We start from the raw sequence: 19,306 nt of genomic DNA, 5'->3' as shown, positions 1-19,306 counted from the left end.
CAGGTGGTGTTTGACCGCTTAAAAGGCATGGCCCTGGTTCTCTACAATGAAATCGAATATGCACAAACAGCTGTAAAAGAGACCAAGGGGAGGAAAATTGGTGGGAATAAAATTAAGGTATGCAGAATGACTAAGCAGAAGCAAAACAAAATCATATTCAGGTCCTGCCCTCTTAATTACTGGCATTTTGTAGTCTGCCAACAAGGGGAGTAGTTTACAGCATATACATTATATGGCCTCAGTTTTTAAGGGAGATAATTACACTTTTTATAATTGGCTACCTGAGGGCACAGGTTCTTTTAAATTAGTAAGCACAGAATATTCCCTAAAAATCCTCTCATTCAAGGAATTGTGCTTCTCTACGTCCTGGAAACCTGATGTTCATGTGTATACTCTTGGTGCAGGCTGGAGTGCCAAGCCAGTGCACCTTCCTCAATTATCCACTCTTCCTCTTCTTTCCTCCTCTCCTAAAGAGTGGGTAACCACTGAAAGCATGATATTTTGGTGTTTTTGTTTAAAAACTTCAGTTTATGATAGCTTGAAGAAATTTATAAATTTAATAACTGTGATGGTTAGATTGAAATAAGTCTTTTGAAAATAAGATACTGATAGATGATTGGTATCATATGCTTTGGTGACTCTGAGGCCCAGCTGTGAGTAAAGTTTAAATGTTCTTACATATTTTATTTTATGTTAACTGTGCTTTCAGCAAATTTATGCATAGTAGAGTTTGCTGGATTATTTAATTGACAACCTAGAATCCTACAAGATATTGTTTCAGTTTTCCATTTTGCTTTTTCTACTCCTTTAGATTGGGTTCTGGAATTTTAAAATTATAATTCTTTATCAAGATTTGTGTAGAAATTGAGAGAGATTTAATGTTGACAAAATAGTGTCAGTTATGAGGACTGTTTCACTTAATTGAGATAGATTTCTCTTTCTTGAAATTTATCCAGAGGGCTATTTTGGTAAGAATTTTAAAATTTGGTAACACTTCCCATTTTTAAAATCTGAAACTTTCATCAAACACTTGCTATTATTTTCTTTGAAGGTGGATTTTGCAAATCGAGAAAGTCAGCTGGCATTTTATCACTGTATGGAAAAATCTGGTCAAGATATCAGAGACTTTTATGAAATGTTATTAGAAAGAAGGTATGTAATTTAAGGCTATCAGCGTAGCTTGAATTTTCAAATTTCTAATATATAATTTACATGGGAATAAATTTTATATCTTACCCCTTTTCTACTCTAATTCTAAAGAAACCTCTTCCCTTCTATCCCTTTGTAGAGAAATACAGGTTTATTTTTATAAATCCAGTTTTCATGTGGTTCATGGGAATTGGGGTAACCTATCTACATTTCTTACTGACTGCTCCTACAATTTGAAAGTTATTATTTTGCCAGATTATAACTTTACCCTTTAAATTAAATATGATAACATGTTGAAATACATTATAAACTATTAAATGTCCTGTATAGTTAGTAATGACACCATCCAGGTTGTCACCATGCGTGTGCTCATACAATCAATTTTTTAAAAACCAAACTTTCAAAAGACTGTCAAGAGCTTTGTTTTAATTTATCTCTTAAATGTTTTGTGAGTCAATAAGCCAAAACATATATAAATTGTTAACTTTAGCAATGTAAAAAGTAAACTTTATTTCTCTTTGTTAATTTTTTTCAGTTGGTCATGGTATGTAGTATTTTTTCTGCTGCTTGTAGGAAATAGTACAGGTCAGAATCATTTACGTTGTCACAGTCTGACTCAGGCTATTTCTATTAGCTTAAAACTGCCCCAGAACTAATGATTAATTATTTTTTTTGACTGAATATGTTAAAACATCCTAACATTATGTCACCAGGTTCTTCACTAGCTGATCACATTTGAAATTAAAAACTATCATCCATATGATCAAGCTCTTTGTCCAAACATGCCTGCGTGATTAAGTCTTCTGGAATATTACCACTAGATCTCTACTCTCGTGCATGTGTGTTAGACAAAAGGCTGTGTGTGAAAAATGCATTCAAGTTAACATAAAAGTATAAACGGCTCGCTCTGTGCAAGAACGCCAAATCCTAATCATGCTGCTAGAAACCTGTTGAGTGCATTCCCTTTTTATTGCTGCTTCTTGTCACTTCATTTTTATTTAAATCGTAGAAGGTATATGTTTCTTTGAGTCATTTCCTTAGGGAATATTTAGTGGTCATTGAATACTTGGAAGGTTTTTAAATGAAAAATGTCCCTCACAGCCAAATTCTCAAAAGCTCAAACTTCTAAGGTTTTGATGTTTTTGTTTTTTTTTTTTCACTAATAGATTGGAATCCACATTCCAAGGTATAAAAAATCAACAGTGCTCCAGGCAGAAAGTCAGTCTTGATAGGCTTTTCTTGGTCAGTCGTGTATGAGTGTGAGTGTGCACACGTGTGTATATGTATATGCAACAGAACATTTTTGTAGAGAAAGGAAAAAAAGTTCTCCATCATGGGTCCTCAAGTGGCAGTTCGAAGTTATTGTTAATACTTTAAGTGCATACAGGAATTCTTACCTGTAAGAGAGTGGAAAGTATTAGTGATCTAGAGGCACCTAAGACATAAAAAATCCATTAAGATCCTCTGTGCGTACGTTAAATATTTTTCAAAGAACAGTGTCTTATGAGGTTTGGATAATACTGCGTGGGTGTTCAATTTTTGTATATTACTACTTAAATCACTCATTTTACTGATGATCTGGCTCTGGCTTTGTTCTTATTTCTTACCAATGGTTATTTATCCCTGTCGAATGGAGTTTATCTCCCAAAGTAGGAAGCAGGAGGGTGGGAGACTTCACTGTAACCCAGTTTTGCCCCATTTGGTTTTAGATGGCAGTGTTTATGGAAAATCAGAGGTCAAGAAAAGTAGTCCAGAGAGGGAGAATTATTGCAGTTGAACTTAAGGATCTTTGCTTTTTCACAGAGTGGAAGGAAGTCATCTCACTGAATAGTTGATACGTTTACCTCTAATGATAGTTCAGCTCAGGAATGTAAATGGTGAGCCATTTGCATAGGGGCTTTGCAGTTCAAAAGTAGTATTTCATTTATTTCTTCAAATATTGTGTCAGGTAGGTAGTGTATTTGTTTCCCAAGTTGTGGTAAGAATATCTTTTGGCAGAAAAGTAATTATGAAAGACTTAGAAATGTGGAGATATGATACCCTTTAATACTAGAGCTCTAGTTACAAGTCGGAACACTCAACACTAAACGAATAAAGAAGGGCTTGAACCACTGCTATCCAATAGAAACATAATGGAAGCTGCATCTGTGGTTTTAAATTTTCTAGTAGTCACATTATAAAGTAAAGAGAAAAAGAAATTAATTTTATTTAAGTATATCTAAAATATCATTTCAACATACAATCAATCTAAAGAAATTATCGAAGTATTTCTTCTTTTTTTTAATGTAAATCTACCAAATTTAGATTTGGTACTCACATCTCAATTTAAACTAGTCAGATTTCAAGTTCTCAGTAGCCACATGTGCAGTGGACATATTATTGGACAGTGTAGGTCTAACTAATGACTAAATAATGGCAAGGATATTTAGAAGCCAGACTTATTAATCTCGTGTACATGATTCAATGTGTAAACAACGAGGAAACAAAAGAATATCTTCTTCTTCTTCTTCTTTTTTTTTTGGCAGAGAGGAACGAAGGGGATCTTATGACTATAGCCAAGATCGTACATATTATGAGAATGTTCGTACTCCGGGCACATATCCTGAGGATTCCAGACGGGACTATCCCGCTCGAGGGAGAGAATTTTATTCAGAATGGGAAACTTACCAAGGAGACTACTATGAGTCACGATATTATGACGATCCTCGGGAATACAGGGACTACAGAAATGATCCTTATGAGCAAGATATTCGGGAATACAGTTACAGGCAACGAGAACGAGAGAGGGAACGTGAAAGATTTGAATCTGACCGGGACAGAGACCATGAGAGGAGGCCAATTGAACGCAGTCAGAGTCCAGTGCACTTGCGCCGCCCACAGAGTCCTGGAACGTCTCCCTCACAGTCAGAGAGATTACCAAGCGATTCTGAGAGGAGGATTTACAGCCGGTCCTCAGATCGAAGTGGAAGCTGTAGCTCACTTTCCCCTCCAAGATATGAAAAACTTGACAAATCTCGTTTGGAACGCTATACAAAAAATGAAAAGACAGAGAAAGAACGAACTTTTGATCCTGAGAGAGTGGAAAGAGAGAGACGCTTAATAAGGAAGGAAAAAGTGGAAAAAGACAAAACTGATAAGCAAAAACGAAAAGGAAAAGTTCATTCCCCTAGTTCTCAGTCTTCAGAAACAGACCAAGAAAATGAAAGAGAACAGAGCCCTGAAAAATCAAGGAGTTCTAATAAACTGAGCAGAGAGAAAGCTGACAAAGAAGGAATAGCAAAAAACCGCCTAGAACTCATGCCTTGTGTGGTTCTGACTCGAGTGAAAGAAAAAGAGGGGAAAGTTATTGACCATACTCCTTTGGAAAAGCTGAAAGCCAAGCTTGACAATGACACTGTCAAGTCTTCTGCCCTAGATCAGAAACTTCAGGTTTCTCACATGGAGCCTGCAAAATCTGACTCGTCTAAAGCAGAATCTGTTAGAATGAAAATGCCAAAGGAAAAGGCACTTTCAAGCCATGTAGAAGTGGTAGATAAGGAAGGCAGGCTTAAAACCAGGAAGCACCTAAAACCAGAGCAGTCTGCTGATGGGGTAAGTGCTGTGGATCTGGAGAAGCTGGAAGCGAGGAAAAGGCGTTTTGCAGATTCCAATTTGAAAGCAGAAAGGCAAAAATCAGACGTCAAGAAGAGTAGTCCAGAGATGGAGGATGCTCGAGTACTTTTAAAAAAGCAGCCTGACACATCATCTAGAGATGTCATTCTGTTGAGGGAAGGAGAGTCTGAAAGAAAGCCTGTGAGGAAAGAAATTCTTAAAAGAGAATCTAAAAAACTCAAACTAGACAGACTTAATGTAGTCCCTAGCCCTAAAGACTGTCAGGAGCTGGCCAGTATTTCTGTTGGGACTGGCTCAAGGCCCAGTTCAGACCTACAAGCAAGGCTGGGAGAACCAGTAGGTGAATCTGTGGAAAACCAAGAAATCCAGTCAAAAAAACCCATTTCCTCAAAATCGCAGCTCAAACAGCTACAACTATTAGATGATCAAGGACCAGAGAGAGAAGATATTAGGAAAAACTATTGCAGTCTTCGTGATGAAACACTTGAATGTAAATCAGGCCAAGAGAAACCACATTCTGTAAATACTGAAGAAAAAATTGGCATCGATATTGATCACACACAGAGTTACCGAAAACAAATGGAGCAGAGTCGTAGAAAACAGCAGATGGAGATGGAAATAGCCAAGACTGAGAAGTTTGGCAGTCCTAAAAAAGATGTAGATGAATATGAAAGACGTAGTCTTGTTCATGAGGTAGGTAAACCCCCTCAAGATGTCACTGACGACTCTCCTCCTAGCAAAAAGAAAAGGATGGATCATGTTGATTTTGATATCTGCACCAAGAGGGAGAGGAATTACAGAAGTTCACGCCAAATCAGTGAAGATTCTGAAAGGACTGGTTGTTCTCCCAGTATCCGACATGGTTCCTTCCATGAGGAAGATGACCCTTTAGGCTCCCCTAGGCTAATGTCAGTAAAAGGGTCTCCTAAAGTAGATGAAAAAAGTGTCCCCTATTCTAACGTAACGGTCAGAGAAGAATCCTTAAAATTTAATCCTTATGATTCCAGCAGGAGAGAACAGATGGCAGACATGGCCAAAATAAAGCTATCTGTCTTGAATTCTGAAGATGAACTAAATCGGTGGGACTCTCAAATGAAGCAAGATGCCAGCAGATTTGACGTGAGTTTCCCAAACAGCATAATTAAAAGAGACAGCCTTCGAAAGAGGTCTGTACGTGACTTGGAACCTGGTGAGGTGCCTTCTGATTCTGATGAAGATGGTGAACACAAATCCCACTCACCCAGAGCCTCTGCATTATATGAAAGTTCTCGACTGTCTTTTTTATTGAGAGACAGAGAAGACAAACTACGTGAGCGAGATGAAAGACTCTCCAGTTCTTTGGAAAGGAACAAATTTTATTCTTTTGCATTGGATAAGACAATCACACCAGACACTAAGGCTTTGCTTGAAAGAGCTAAATCCCTCTCTTCATCTAGAGAAGAAAATTGGTCTTTTCTTGATTGGGACTCCCGATTTGCTAATTTTCGAAACAACAAAGATAAAGAAAAGGTTGACTCTGCTCCAAGACCTATTCCATCCTGGTACATGAAAAAAAAGAAAATTCGGACTGATTCAGAAGGAAAAATGGATGATAAAAAAGATGATCATAAGGAAGAAGAACAGGAAAGGCAAGAATTATTTGCTTCTCGTTTTTTACATAGCTCAATCTTTGAACAAGATTCTAAGCGCTTGCAGCATCTAGAGAGAAAAGATGAAGACTCTGACTTCATTTCTGGTAGGTTCTATGGGAGGCAGGCATCTGATGGAGCGAACAGCACAACCGATTTGATTCAAGAGCCAGTAGTTCTTTTCCATAGCAGATTTATGGAACTCACACGAATGCAACAGAAAGAAAAAGAAAAAGACCAAAAACCCAAAGAGGCTGAGAAACTGGAAGATACAGAAGATCGTCCCAAGACCCCAGAATCTGCTTCTGAGAATAAAGAGGCAGAACTGAAAACCCCGTCTTCAGTTGGGCCTCCTAGTATGACAGTTGTAACTCCAGAGCCCACATTATCATCCCTGGAGAAAACAGCTGGTGATAAAACAGGAGAGGTGTCTTTGGTGACAGAAGAGAAGACCGTGGAGCTGGCCTCCGTCTCAGAAGAAGCAAAACCTACCTCTGAACTGGCTCCTGTCGCTGTGGAACAGCCTAAACAAACAGACTTGCCCCCAGGAGTGGATGCCGAGAAGGATGCTGCTGGGATTCCTTTAGTTGCTGGAGAAAGTTCATCAGTTGACCAGCTGCCTTATCTGGATGCCAAGCCTCCAACTCCAGGGGCTTCATTTTCCCAGGTGGAGAGCAGTGTAGAGCCTGAACCTGAGAGCACCCAACCACTTTCAAAACCAACTCAGAAGCCTGAGGAAGCTGATGAGCCAAAAGTGGAAAAGCCAGACTCAGCTGTTAATGTTGAGCCCACTGCAAATCCAAAAGCTGAAGTTGTTCCTGAGGTTCAGCCTCAAGCTTCTGAAGATGTAGAGGTTGACCCTCCAGTTGCTACAAAAGATAAAAAGCCAAACAAAAGTAAACGTTCCAAGACTCCCATCCAGACAGCTACAGCAAGTATTGTAGAGAAGCCCGTCACAAGGAAGAGTGAGAGGATAGACCGGGAAAAACTCAAGCGGTCCAATTCTCCTCGGGGAGAAGCACAGAAGCTCCTAGAGTTGAAGATGGAGGCAGAGAAGATCACAAGAACTGCCTCTAAACACTCAGCCGCGGACCCCGAGCACCCTGAGCCAAGTCTGCCTCTCAGTCGCACAAGGCGCCGGAATGTAAGGAGCGTCTATGCGACCATGGGTGACCATGAAAGCCGCTCTCCAGTCAAGGAGCCTGTCGAGCAACCAAGAGTGACCAGGAAGAGGTTGGAGCGGGAGCTTCAGGAGGCTGCGGCAGCCCCCACGACCCCTAGGAGGGGGAGGCCTCCAAAAACACGCCGTCGAGCCGAGGAAGACGATGAGACCGAAGCGAAAGAACCAGTCGAAACAGTTAAACCAGCTGAGGGATGGAGGTCCCCACGGTCCCAAAAATCAGTAGCTGCTGGTGGCCCACAAGGGAAAAGGGGGAAAAATGAACCGAAAGTTGATGCTGAACGTCCTGAGGCTACCACTGACGTGAGCCCCCAAGTAAACGTGAAAGAAAATAACACAAAGTCCAAGGCTGATAAAGAAGAAGCAGGAAGTGAACAGAAACGTGACAAAAAAGATGTTGGCACAGACAAAAATCCACCGGAACCGTCTCCAGTTGAAGTGGCAGAGAAAAAAGCCCCTGAAAAAAACTCCAAGTCAAAGAGAGGAAGATCTCGAAATTCTAGGTCAGTAGCAGACAAATCTGCAAATCTGAAAAACGTGGATGCCAGCGTCAGTCCCAGTGTGGCTGCGGGCCCTGCGGGGCTGGCCGTGGAGAAGGAGGCCGGAGTTGTGGCAGTCTCCCCTGAGAAGAGCGGGAGTCCCCCAAAGGAGAGCCTGTCACCCCAGGGGAACAGTGGTCCAGCTGATCCAGACAAGGAGCCAGAGAAGGAAGATCTGTCTGCCCCTAAGCTGTCCCCAGAAGCAAATCAGTTAGCCAAGCAGATGGAGCTGGAGCAGGCTGTGGAGAACATCGCAAAGCTCACCGAGACATCCGCGGCTTTCAAGGGGGCGACCACAGGTGCAACAGAGGGCCTCTCCGCAGAGGACAGGGAGAAGCCCACACACCAGGCAAGTGAAACAGAACTGGCTGCAGCAATTGGTTCCATCATCAATGACATTTCTGGAGAACCAGAAAACTTCCCAGCACCTCCACCTTACCCTACAGAATCTCAGACAGACCTGCAGCCCCATTCTCAAGAGCTGCAGCCTCCGGAGGAGGGAATGGAGCCTGAGACCGATGAGGCCGTGTCTGGCATCTTGGAGACTGAGGCTTCTACAGAATCTTCTGGGCCACCAGTCAGTGCCCCTGACCCCTCTACAGGCCCAGCAGTTAACAAGGAAGCTGGAGGAAACAGCAGCGAAACCTCCCACCCGGTGCCAGAAGCCAAGGGCTCAAAAGAAGCTCAAGTCACTCTTGCTCGGAAAGACAAAGGACGCCAGAAGACAACTCGATCACGCCGCAAACGAAGTGCAAACAAGAAAATGGGGGCTGCTGTAGAGACCCACGTTTCTGAACCGAAGCAAGTTCAAAGCAAGAGTCCTGCTACAGATGAGGGGACAACAGCCCAACCGGCAGAGACTGCGCAGGAAGAAAAGCAGAGTGAAAAGCCCCAGGCCAGTCCTCCAGAAACCTGTGCTTCTGACCTAAGCCAGACTCCATCCAGGGAAAATTTGTCCCAAGAAAGTGTTGTTGAAGAAAAGAGTCCAACCAAAGCATCTGTGCTCCCAGACCCTCCTCCCCCCTCACAGCCAGCACCGGTGGAGGTGGCGGAGGCGGCGGAGGTGGTGGAGGCATCGGAGGCGGCGGAGGTGGCGGAGGTGGCGGAGGTGGCGGAGGCGGCGGAGGCGGCGGAGGCGGCGGAAGTGGAAGAGGATCCCCAAGCCAGATTCAAGGTGCATTCCATCATTGAAAGTGATCCAGTGACCCCGCCCAGTGACTCCAGCATGCCCACCCCGATTCCTACTGTAACCGCAGCAAAGCTCCCACCCCCTGCTGCCTCTGGAGGGATCCCACACCAGAGTTCCCCTGCTAAGGTGACAGAGTGGATCACAAGGCAGGAGGAGCCACGGGCTCAGTCTACCCCGTCACCAGCTCTTCCCCCAGACACAAAAGCCTCTGACATTGATACGAGCTCCAGTACGCTGAGAAAGATCCTCATGGACCCCAAGTATGTATCTGCCACAGGCATCACTTCCACAAGTGTCACAACTGCCATTGCAGAGCCTGTCAGTGCTGCCCCTTGCCTGCATGAGGCACCACCCCCTCCAGTTGAATCTAAAAAGCCTCTTTTAGAAGAAAAACCAGCAGCTCCGGTAACAAACACCTGCAACACACAGGCCTCAGAGGTTCCGGTAGCCACTGACAAGGAAAAGGTGGCTCCAGTCATTGCTCCCAAAATTACTTCTGTTATTAGCCGGATGCCTGTCAGCATTGATTTGGAGAATTCACAAAAGATAACTCTGGCAAAACAAGCTCCTCAAACCCTGACTGGCCTGGTAAGTGCCCTTACCGGCCTGGTGAATGTCTCATTGGTCCCAGTGAATGCTCTGAAAGGCCCTGTGAAGGGCTCAGTGACCACACTGAAAGGTCTGGTGAACACTCCTGCGGGCTCTGTCAACGTCCTGAAGGGGCCAGTGAATGTTCTGACAGGGCCGGTGAACGTTCTCACCACTCCCGTGAACGCCACTGTGGGCACAGTAAACGCTGCTGCGGGTGCAGTGAGCGCCACAGCAGGTGCGGTGACGGTCACAGCAGGTGCGGTGACTGCTGCATCTGGCGGTGTGACCGCCACAACAACAGGTGCAGTGACTGTGTCAGGTGCAGTGATTGGACCATCAGTGAAGTGCAAGCAGAGATCGAGTGCTAATGAAAACAGTCGGTTTCACCCGGGGTCTATGTCTGTGATTGACGAGCGTCCAGCAGACACAGGCTCTGGTGCTGGGTTGCGTGTGAACACTTCAGAAGGGGTTGTGCTCCTGAGCTATTCGGGGCAGAAGACTGAAGGCCCCCAGCGGATCAGTGCCAAGATTAGCCAGATACCCCCGGCGAGTGCAATGGACATTGAATTTCAGCAGTCCGTGTCCAAGTCCCAGGCCAAACCCGATTCTGTCACACCATCGCAGCCTCCACCCAAAGGCCCTCAGGCTCCTTCAGGCTATGCGAACGTGGCCACCCATTCTACTCTGGTGCTAACTGCCCAGACGTACAATGCATCTCCGGTGATTTCATCTGTCAAGACTGACCGTCCATCCTTGGAGAAGCCTGAGCCCATTCACCTCTCTGTGTCCACACCTGTCACCCAGGGTGGCACAGTGAAGGTTCTCACCCAGGGCATAAACACACCCCCAGTGCTGGTTCACAACCAGCTGGTCCTCACCCCGAGCATAGTCACCACTAATAAAAAGCTTGCTGACCCCGTCACCCTCAAAATAGAGACCAAGGTCCTTCAGCCAGCTAACCTGGGGTCTACTCTCACTCCCCACCACCCTCCTGCTCTGCCCAGCAAACTGCCTGCAGAAGTGAATCACGTCACCTCGGGACCCAGTAGCCAGACAGAGCGAACTGTCTCCCATTTGACAGCCACAAAGCCCGATGCACATTCTCCTCGACCCAGTGGGCCTGCTCCATCCCCATTCCCAAGAGCGTGCCCCCCCAGTAGCACCGCATCTACTGCACTCCCCACTAATGCCACAGTCATGCTGGCTGCAGGCATCCCTGTGCCTCAGTTCATCTCAAGCATACACCCAGAGCAGTCTGTCATCATGCCACCCCACAGCATCACCCAGACTGTGTCCCTTAGCCATCTATCCCAGGGTGAAGTGAGAATGAACACACCCACGCTGCCCAGCATCACCTACAGCATCCGGCCAGAGGCCCTTCACTCTCCTCGTGCCCCCCTGCAGCCTCAGCAAATAGAGGTCAGGGCCCCACAGCGCGCAGGCACACCCCAGCCAGCCACAGCTGGTGTGCCTGCCCTGGCCTCCCAGCACCCTCCGGAGGAAGAAGTGCATTATCACCTCCCTGTTGCTCGAGCTGCAGCCCCCGTGCAGTCGGAAGTGCTGGTCATGCAGTCCGAGTACCGACTGCACCCGTACACTGTGCCCCGGGACGTGAGGATCATGGTGCATCCCCACGTGACGGCAGTCAGCGAGCAGCCCCGGGCCGCAGATGGGGTTGTGAAGGTGCCGCCAGCCAGCAAGGCCCCTCAGCAGCCAGGAAAAGAGTCTGCCAAGATGGCAGATGCCAAAGCAGCCCCCGCCCCAGCCCCTCACAGTGAGGCCCGCATCCTCACAGTCACGCCCAGCAACCAGCTCCAGGGGCTGCCTCTGAGCCCGCCAGTGGTGGTGACCCACGGGGTGCAGATCGTGCACTCCAGCGGGGAGCTGTTTCAGGAGTACCGATACGGGGACATCCGCACTTACCATGGCCCAGCTCAGCTCACACACGCTCAATTTCCTGCCACTGCCTCCATCGGCCTACCTTCCCGGACCAAGGCTCCCACTCAGGTGAGAGCACTTAAAATCAGCCTTCCAAATCACCAAATAGTGGTTGAGGTGCCAGTGTGGCTCCTAAAGTATGCTATCCTTTTAGTGGGTTTAAAGAGGCATTTCCTAAATTTCGGCATGAAGGGATCAGATGACAGTACAGAGCTCAGGGACACAGGAAAGAGCTCTTTGTGGGAGTGGGTGGAGTGGTGGCTTCTGCCTGCAGGGATGGGGAGGGAGAGAACAAGTGACCTCCTCTTACCAGAACCCTCAGTCCTGAATGCCCGAGAGCATCACCGAGTGGTTAAAGCCCCTTGCATGGACCAAACGGACCCTGTGTGGGTCCGTTTGGTTGGGGGCAGGGTGTGGTGCATAAGATTCTGACTGTTCCTTTCTCTTCCCGCCCAACTCCAGGGTCCCCCTCCTGAAGGTGAGCCCTTGCAGCCCACTCAGCCTGCACAGTCTACACAGCCTGCCCAACCCGTGCAGTCCACACAGCCTGCCCAGCCCACGCAGCCCTGCCAGTCCTCTCAGCTCAGCCAGCCAGGCCAGCCACCAAGCAGCAAGATGCCCCAGGTCTCCCAGGAAGCGAAGGGGACCCAGACAGGAGTAGAGCAGCCTCGCCTCCCGACCATACCTGCAAATAGGCCAGCTGAGCCTCATGGCCAGGTTCAGAGGGCACAGACAGAAACAAGCCAGACCTCCTATCCCTCCCCTGTGTCTGTTTCCATGAAGCCTGACCTCCCGGGCCCTCTCCCTGCTCAGCCCCCGCCAAAGCAGCCATTGTTTGTCCCCACAACCTCAGGCCCCAGTACCCCTCCAGGACTGGCTCTGCTGCATGCCGAAGCCCAACCCTCCCCCAAACAAGACTCCTCTCCACACTTGACTTCCCAGAGGCCTGTGGATATGGTCCAGCTTCTGAAGGTAAGCCTGGGAGGGGTCACCCCCTACTACCCTCCAGTTCCCACTTGATTTAGCCCAGCAAGCATAGCTCTCTTCTCTAGCCATAAGCTCACTTCCTGTTTGTTTCCTCTTGGCAGAAGTACCCCATCGTGTGGCAGGGCCTCCTGGCCCTCAAGAATGACACAGCTGCTGTGCAGCTCCACTTTGTCTCGGGCAACAATGTCCTGGCCCATCGTTCTCTGCCCCTGTCTGACGGAGGTCCCCCCTTGAGGATTGCCCAGAGAATGCGGCTGGAGGTCACACAACTGGAAGGGGTTGCCCGAAGGATGACGGTAAGACATGGCCCAGGTGAGCAATTTCCCCATCCCCAGGGAGGTAAGATATGGGTGGCTCCCAGCTGCCTGTCTCCCTGGCTTATGGGGTGCAGTATTACGGCATTCTTAGAGATGAGCATGTTCTGTCTCCACTGGGGGTGTACCATGCCTCTAGACTAGAAATAAGGCTATTTTTCATTCAACAAATAAATACGAGAGTGGACTTTAAGGTCATTTTAGAGGTGGGGACTTTTGTAGACTTCAGAGCCAGATCTCCTGGGTTAGTCAGGCCCCTGATCACTACTGACAGCTGCCTCCATCCCAGGTGGAGACAGATTACTGTCTGCTGCTGGCTCTACCCTGTGGCCGTGATCAAGAGGACGTCGTGAGCCAGACCGAGTCTCTCAAGGCTGCCTTCATCACCTACCTGCAGGCCAAGCAGGCAGCAGGGATCATCAACGTTCCCAACCCTGGCTCCAATCAGGTCAGCCTTGTGCCATGTCCTTCCTCAGTGCATGCACAGGTGGGGCTGGGCTGGGCTGGTCAGGCAGTCTGACTAATTTGGTGGCGTGGGCTACGAGTGCCAGCTAGGGTAGATAGCCTGGAAGTTTCCCCGAGGTGGGCAAAGGGCAGACTGGATAGAGGGAAACAAGCAGTGTGTGGGCGGGGCTGCCATCACCCATCTTGGAGACAGTCAAGAGAAAATGGAAACAGCAGAGATTTTTCTTTAGCTTAATGATATAGAAGAGGGTCCCAGGTAGTTTTCTGACACTTGGTTTTCTTCTGGTGGACAGTCATGGAGATGTTAGCTGGTTGGGAAAGTTACTCAACCTGGCTCTCTCCGTTGGGCTGCTTCAGGGCCCCAGTTGGAGATGTTTGCCCACTCCATTACCATTCTTCCTTTCATGCAAAGACAGGGGGTCCCACTTTTCTCTCTTGTCCCCTTCTCCAGCCCGCCTATGTGCTGCAGATCTTCCCACCTTGCGAGTTCTCTGAGAGTCACCTGTCCCGTCTGGCCCCCGACCTTCTCGCCAGCATCTCCAACATTTCTCCCCACCTCATGATTGTCATTGCCTCTGTGTCTGTGTGAGCCACTGAATGGTCACCACTTGGTGTATTTTCCTGAGGCTCCGCAGTAAAACAACACAGGACAACCCAGCCAAGTGGAGGAAGAAGCTGCCGAAGGGGACAGACTCCACTGCCAGACGGCCAGCCTCGCCCTCCTGCCTGCCCGGCTCAGTCGGACAGACCCCTCTGGGCAGTGGTGCTGCTACTTGTATGTTTACATGACTTTTAACCCAAGGACAGACCACCAACCGATGGACTCGCAGACACCTTGGGGCTGGGTTTCTCTCTCCTCTTTTTGGAGAAAAGGAACAGGGCAGTGGAATTAATTATTTTGTTGTTTTGTTTTTAAGAAACAAGAAAACAGAACTGCCTTTGCACTAAATTAGTGACTTGGACTTTTGCACAGTGAAGACAGGCTGTGACACTCTTGGATGTCTTGGTGTACATGAACACACATCACGGACTCTAACACAGGACTTCAAACTGCTGAAACCTTGGGGTCAAGGAACATTTCATTGGGTTGTTTTGTCCCCAACCTCTCCCTTCCCCTTGCTCATTTGGATGTCACCTTTCTTAATTCTCCTGCCACCACCATCTCTGTTTCACCCAGAATGTACAGTTTACAATCGGAAAAGAGCAAACAGAAGGATTTTCTGTCTTGGTGGTATATGCAGAACTTGGGATGTGTGTATATATAAATATATAATATATATAAATATATATAATACTGACTTAAAAAATCAAATTCCCCTGACATACATTTTTTTTAATCTGTGCCAAAAATGTGTTTTCAGAGAAAATCTTATTTTCATACTCAGACTTTGTATTGTCACTCATTTGTATAAGTGCACTTCATTATAGCACGGGCCCTGCCCCGCGATTTGGAAGTGTCACACACACACATACACACAGAGACTGTACAAAAAGACTGGCTTCCCTCTTCCTGTGACCTTGACCTCTCCCCCAACTTCCTAACACTTATTAATTTATGAAACTGTTTTTCTCAGCGCAGTTTTGTTTTGTGTGTCCATTGGATTACAAACTTTATTAAAAAATACAAAACATGTCAAGTGTGGATGTGATGGTCACTTGGGTGGGAAGACCAAGTGTCCTTGGCTTATGGGAATAGCTAGCCCTCATCCCACTTTTGCTTCCCCCCCTGCCCAGTATATGGGACCTGTTTCATTTCAGCCACTCAGTCCTCCCCAAGGACCATTCTGTCTTGTATAAAAAAATTTTCATCACAGACTGAACTTGAACCAGTTTTCAATGCCATGGTGTATGTAAATATCTGTGACACTTAAAGGCCCTGACTGGTTCTTGGGTAATGTGGAAGGCACTTCGAATTTGGATACAGGTAAAACTATGCCCCCATGCAAACTCAGGAACATCTTGAATAAGCTTTGGTGTCTTGTCTCTCGCCCTTTCCTTTTCTGGGTGTGGTGCAGGCTGGCCTGATGGTGTTCCTGTAGCTCCTAACAGGGCGGGGCAGGGGGCCAGACTTCCCCTGCAGCTGGATGCACTACAAGCTAGGGAACTGGGCAGGGACGGGGACAAGAGGGAACATGGGCCATGGATTTGGTGGTCTCACTTGAATATCCAAGAGGCCCCTCCAGACAGACCCACATTTCTGGTATAAGAAGGTACCATCTCTGAGTGAGGGATGAACTGTGTGGAAAAGGGACAGAGACAGCATCTCAGAGCAGCACCTGCCTGCTCTGCCGGCCCTGCTTGCTGCTCCTAGTTTAGCAGTGCTGTGTCCCCCACCTCCCCATCAAAACTCCTGGCTGCTCACAGTTGTTCCTCTCGGCCCTCAGCCTGGTGGGAGAGACTCCACTGATTCGGGACAAGTAAATGTTCCCAAAAGATGGCACTGGCTTAGCCTTGATCCTTGGGCCAGGGATACTATGAAGTGTGCAGAGCCCTCCCACTTCCCCAACAAGCTCAACAGAACTGGGCCCTTGGCCTGCTGGGCCTGGTTCTCTCTGCCTACCTTGCTGTTCTGGCTGAGTGGTGGTCCCTGAGCTGGGCTCTGTCTGGGCTGCCTGGATCCTGGTAAGCAGTGTGGCCAGCCTTTGCGGGCCCAGCTCCCAAGCCCCAGGCAGAGGGGCAGCAGGATCGCAGCTGAGCTCCACAGCAGAGGTGGTAGGGTCTTCAAAGTGAACAGGTGAGAAGCCTCCAAAGAGGAGGCTGGACGAGGGAGTAGGGTGCATGGAGCCACACGCTCTGGCCCCAAGTGTGCTGCCTGCACCCTGACCCGGACAAAGCAGCCAGCTTGCTTACACAGGTCCCAGGGCTCCAGTCCCATTTCACAGAAGGGACGGCCTGGCTTTCCCAAGAAGCAGGTCTCTGCCAGCTGGTCTCTGGGTGGAGCAGCCCTTCTGTGGCATTAGCCAGCCACAGCTGCCAGCTCCCCGCCCTACCCCCACAGGGAGCTATAGGCAGCATTAGAAAATAATCAAATTTATTCTCTCTAGGGAACGGGACCACCCATCCTTAAATAAACAGGAGGAGGGATGCCTGCTCACTCGGCAGGTGGTGGACATTCTGGGGCTGTGGGGGGTGTCTCTGCCAGAGCGGGCTGGCCGTCGGTCCCGTCCCGAGGACGGAAGACCAGTTCTCCAGCTTGCAGCACCTGTCCGGCCGGCCACGTGCTGCCTGGCCCATACTGCTGGTAGAAGTCCGCATCTGTCTGGAACATGACCAGTGCCTGCGCCGTGTGGATCCGCACGTGCTGAGCCAGGCTGTTGGCATCCAGAAACTTGTCCCCACAGGAGTCGCAGGCATAGAGGATGTGGGTGTTGGGGTCTGCAGGAGGTGGGAGCCATAGTCAGGATGGGAAGGACCCTCAGTTCACCAGCTTTCACACTCGGGCAGCCCCTCTCACCTTCTTCCTGCACTTGCTTCACAGCTTTGCTGATCTCTGCTTTAAGTACTTCTGTCTCGTCGGCAGTCACCGCAGCCCCCACTGGTACCACTGTGGGCAGAATCAGCAGGGCCTAAGGCCAGAGGCACCTGCCCCTTCATTGCCACCCCAGAGGCAAGCTGCCCATGACAACCCTCTGCTGCCCATAGCCCGCACCTGTGAGCTGAGTGACAGCCGTTGCCGCCAGTGCCTCAGTGGCTAGCGTAACCATGTCATCAACAGTGACCACGCTGACCTCACCACCCTCCTCTGGCTCCAGGATTTTGATGCCAGCCTTGCCCTGGTGCACGGTCTTCACGTGGGAACGCAGGTTGTCCACCCGGTTGAAGCCACGACCGCACTTGTCACACAGGTAAGGCTTCTCTCCTGGGGGGGGAGGCAAGGTTCTCTCCTGCCATTGGGGGAGGGGGGAGGACCTCAGTGGCCTCCAGCTTCCCCAGAACCCATCTCTTCTTCAGTAGGAAGTGCTCTGGGGCAGCCACCAGAGCTGCACGGAAGCCTCCAGTGGCCTCTGCACCTTCTGGAAGCTCTAAGAAAATGGGGTCCTCATTTGACTTGAACTGCCTTCAGAGCCACCTGCAGCAAGTACCAGCACGCAAGGCTGGGATCAGGGGATACCTCCCTTCCTACCACCCCAAACCGAGAGCCGGGCTTGAGACAGGACGGGTGGGCAAGTGGGCACACACTCACCAGTGTGGATGATGATGTGCTTAGACAGGTCCCCGACGTTCACGAAGGCTTTGCTGCACACGCTGCACTTGTGGGGGCGGATGTTGTCATGGTGGCGAATGTGATTGGCCAGTTGGCTGGACTGGACGAATCTGCAGAGCCACAGGCAGAGGGGCTCGCAAGGAACGGCCCAAACTTGGGCCCGGGGGAGCTGGGTGAGGCCTCCTGCCCCATCTCCTAGACTGAAGGGGACCCCTGGACCCATTGCCTGGGCTCGGGCAGCCGTCGGCCCAGGTCCCCACAGAACCCTCATTTGTTTCCCGGCCCCCTGCAGCGGGCGGAGAGCGGGGACCCCACGGCGCCCTGAACACAGGTGGGACGGACGGGGCAGGACCTCTTGCCGCAGCGCTCGCAGACGTAGGGCTTCTCCCCAGTGTGCTGGCGCACGTGGGCGATGAGGGAGCTGGCCTGGGTGAAGGCCTTGCCGCACATCACGCACTGGCATGGCTTCTCGCCTAGGGACGGGGCAGAAGGTGCTGGCACCTACTCCTCCTCCCACGCGCCCTCCCCAACCCCCGCCCCCGCTGGCCCGCTCACCCACCCGTGTGGATGCGGACGTGCCGCTGCAGGGCGCCGGGGTCTGCGAACTGTCGCTGGCAGTGGACGCACACGTACGGCTTCTCTCCACTGTGGATCCGAAGGTGCCGCTTAAGGTTCCCTGGGGAGACCGAGGGGGGGGCCTGGCGTGGGGCACCACTGGGCGGCTGAGGACCGGAGGGACGGGGCAGCCAGGCAGCCCTGGCCCTACCTGAGGTGGTGAACTGCTTCCCGCACTCGCGGCACTTGAGGGGCCCATCAGCGATGTGGATCTTCAGGTGGGCCTTCAGGTTTCCCACCTGCGCCGGGCAGAGGCTCAGGAAGACCACCCACGCCACAGGGCCCGAGGCTCCGGGCCCCTTGGCAGCCCTTCTCGCCAGGGGACACCTGATTCTTGGTCCTCCCAGGGGCCTGTGGATGGCTCCGTCTTTCCTCAAGGCTGATGGAACATTCTAGATCCCAGCAGTGGAAGGGAAACCATCTCCACCCCACATCTTTCTGGTCCGAATCCCACTCTGACTTCACCTGCCTTCCCACTTTCCCCTGCAGAGCGGTCAAGAACTCTATCCCAGGGGCGAGGGGCGGGGCTCGCCTTCTACTCAGCCCCCTACTTTCCCCACTAAGCCTGTGTCCTTGAGTGCCTCCCACGAGGGGCGGGGGCTCCCCCAGCCCAGGGGCCACCTCCCCCGGCTCAGTGTGCAGGGCCGGACGCCCGCGGGAGGTGCCCACACACCTGGTTGAACTTCTTGTCGCAGTGAGGGCACTTGTGCTCCTTGTCGGTGTCATGAGTCTCCAGGTGGCGCATCTTGGAGGTGGGGTCGGAGAAGGAGCGGCCGCAGTAGTCGCACTGGTAGGGCTTCTCGCCGCTGTGCACCAGCTGGTGCCGCTTGAGGTTGCCGGACGTGGTGAAGAGCTTGCCGCAGTCCTCGCAGCGGTAGCGCGCCTCGCCCGAGTG

General features: G+C 49.9%; 2 protein-coding genes across 3 annotated transcripts in view; one reads left to right on the top strand and one right to left on the bottom strand.

Annotated features, from left to right (window-relative positions):
- Window positions 1–15,223, top strand: part of SPEN (spen family transcriptional repressor) — a 49,421-nt gene extending 34,198 nt beyond the window's left edge. For both annotated transcript variants that reach the window (XM_015591332.2, XM_025048584.1), the window contains exons 8-14: window positions 4–117; window positions 1,052–1,152; window positions 3,675–11,895; window positions 12,289–12,798; window positions 12,915–13,109; window positions 13,417–13,575; window positions 14,044–15,223. In XM_015591332.2, the coding sequence (XP_015446818.1) occupies window positions 4–117; window positions 1,052–1,152; window positions 3,675–11,895; window positions 12,289–12,798; window positions 12,915–13,109; window positions 13,417–13,575; window positions 14,044–14,181 (9,438 nt within the window). In that variant the 3' untranslated portion in view covers window positions 14,182–15,223. The remainder of the gene's footprint in view (window positions 1–3; window positions 118–1,051; window positions 1,153–3,674; window positions 11,896–12,288; window positions 12,799–12,914; window positions 13,110–13,416; window positions 13,576–14,043) is intronic.
- Window positions 15,224–16,606: 1,383 nt separating this feature from the next.
- The window catches only part of ZBTB17 (zinc finger and BTB domain containing 17), a 28,167-nt gene continuing 25,467 nt past the window's right edge, over window positions 16,607–19,306 (bottom strand). The window contains exons 9-16 of the mRNA XM_025048585.1: window positions 19,085–19,306; window positions 18,563–18,650; window positions 18,356–18,472; window positions 18,149–18,269; window positions 17,776–17,906; window positions 17,242–17,451; window positions 17,047–17,136; window positions 16,607–16,967 (exon numbers count right to left, since the gene is read on the bottom strand). The exon at window positions 19,085–19,306 is cut by the window's right edge and continues 61 nt beyond it. Of these exons, the coding sequence (XP_024904353.1) occupies window positions 16,684–16,967; window positions 17,047–17,136; window positions 17,242–17,451; window positions 17,776–17,906; window positions 18,149–18,269; window positions 18,356–18,472; window positions 18,563–18,650; window positions 19,085–19,306 (1,263 nt within the window). The 3' untranslated portion in view covers window positions 16,607–16,683. The remainder of the gene's footprint in view (window positions 16,968–17,046; window positions 17,137–17,241; window positions 17,452–17,775; window positions 17,907–18,148; window positions 18,270–18,355; window positions 18,473–18,562; window positions 18,651–19,084) is intronic.

This window comes from Pteropus alecto, unplaced genomic scaffold, assembly GCF_000325575.1.
Source record: "Pteropus alecto unplaced genomic scaffold, ASM32557v1 scaffold125, whole genome shotgun sequence".
NCBI classification, from domain to species: Eukaryota; Metazoa; Chordata; class Mammalia; order Chiroptera; family Pteropodidae; genus Pteropus; species Pteropus alecto.
The sequence above is the reverse complement of the archived record's forward strand: the minus strand, read 5'-3'. Positions and strand labels throughout refer to the sequence as shown.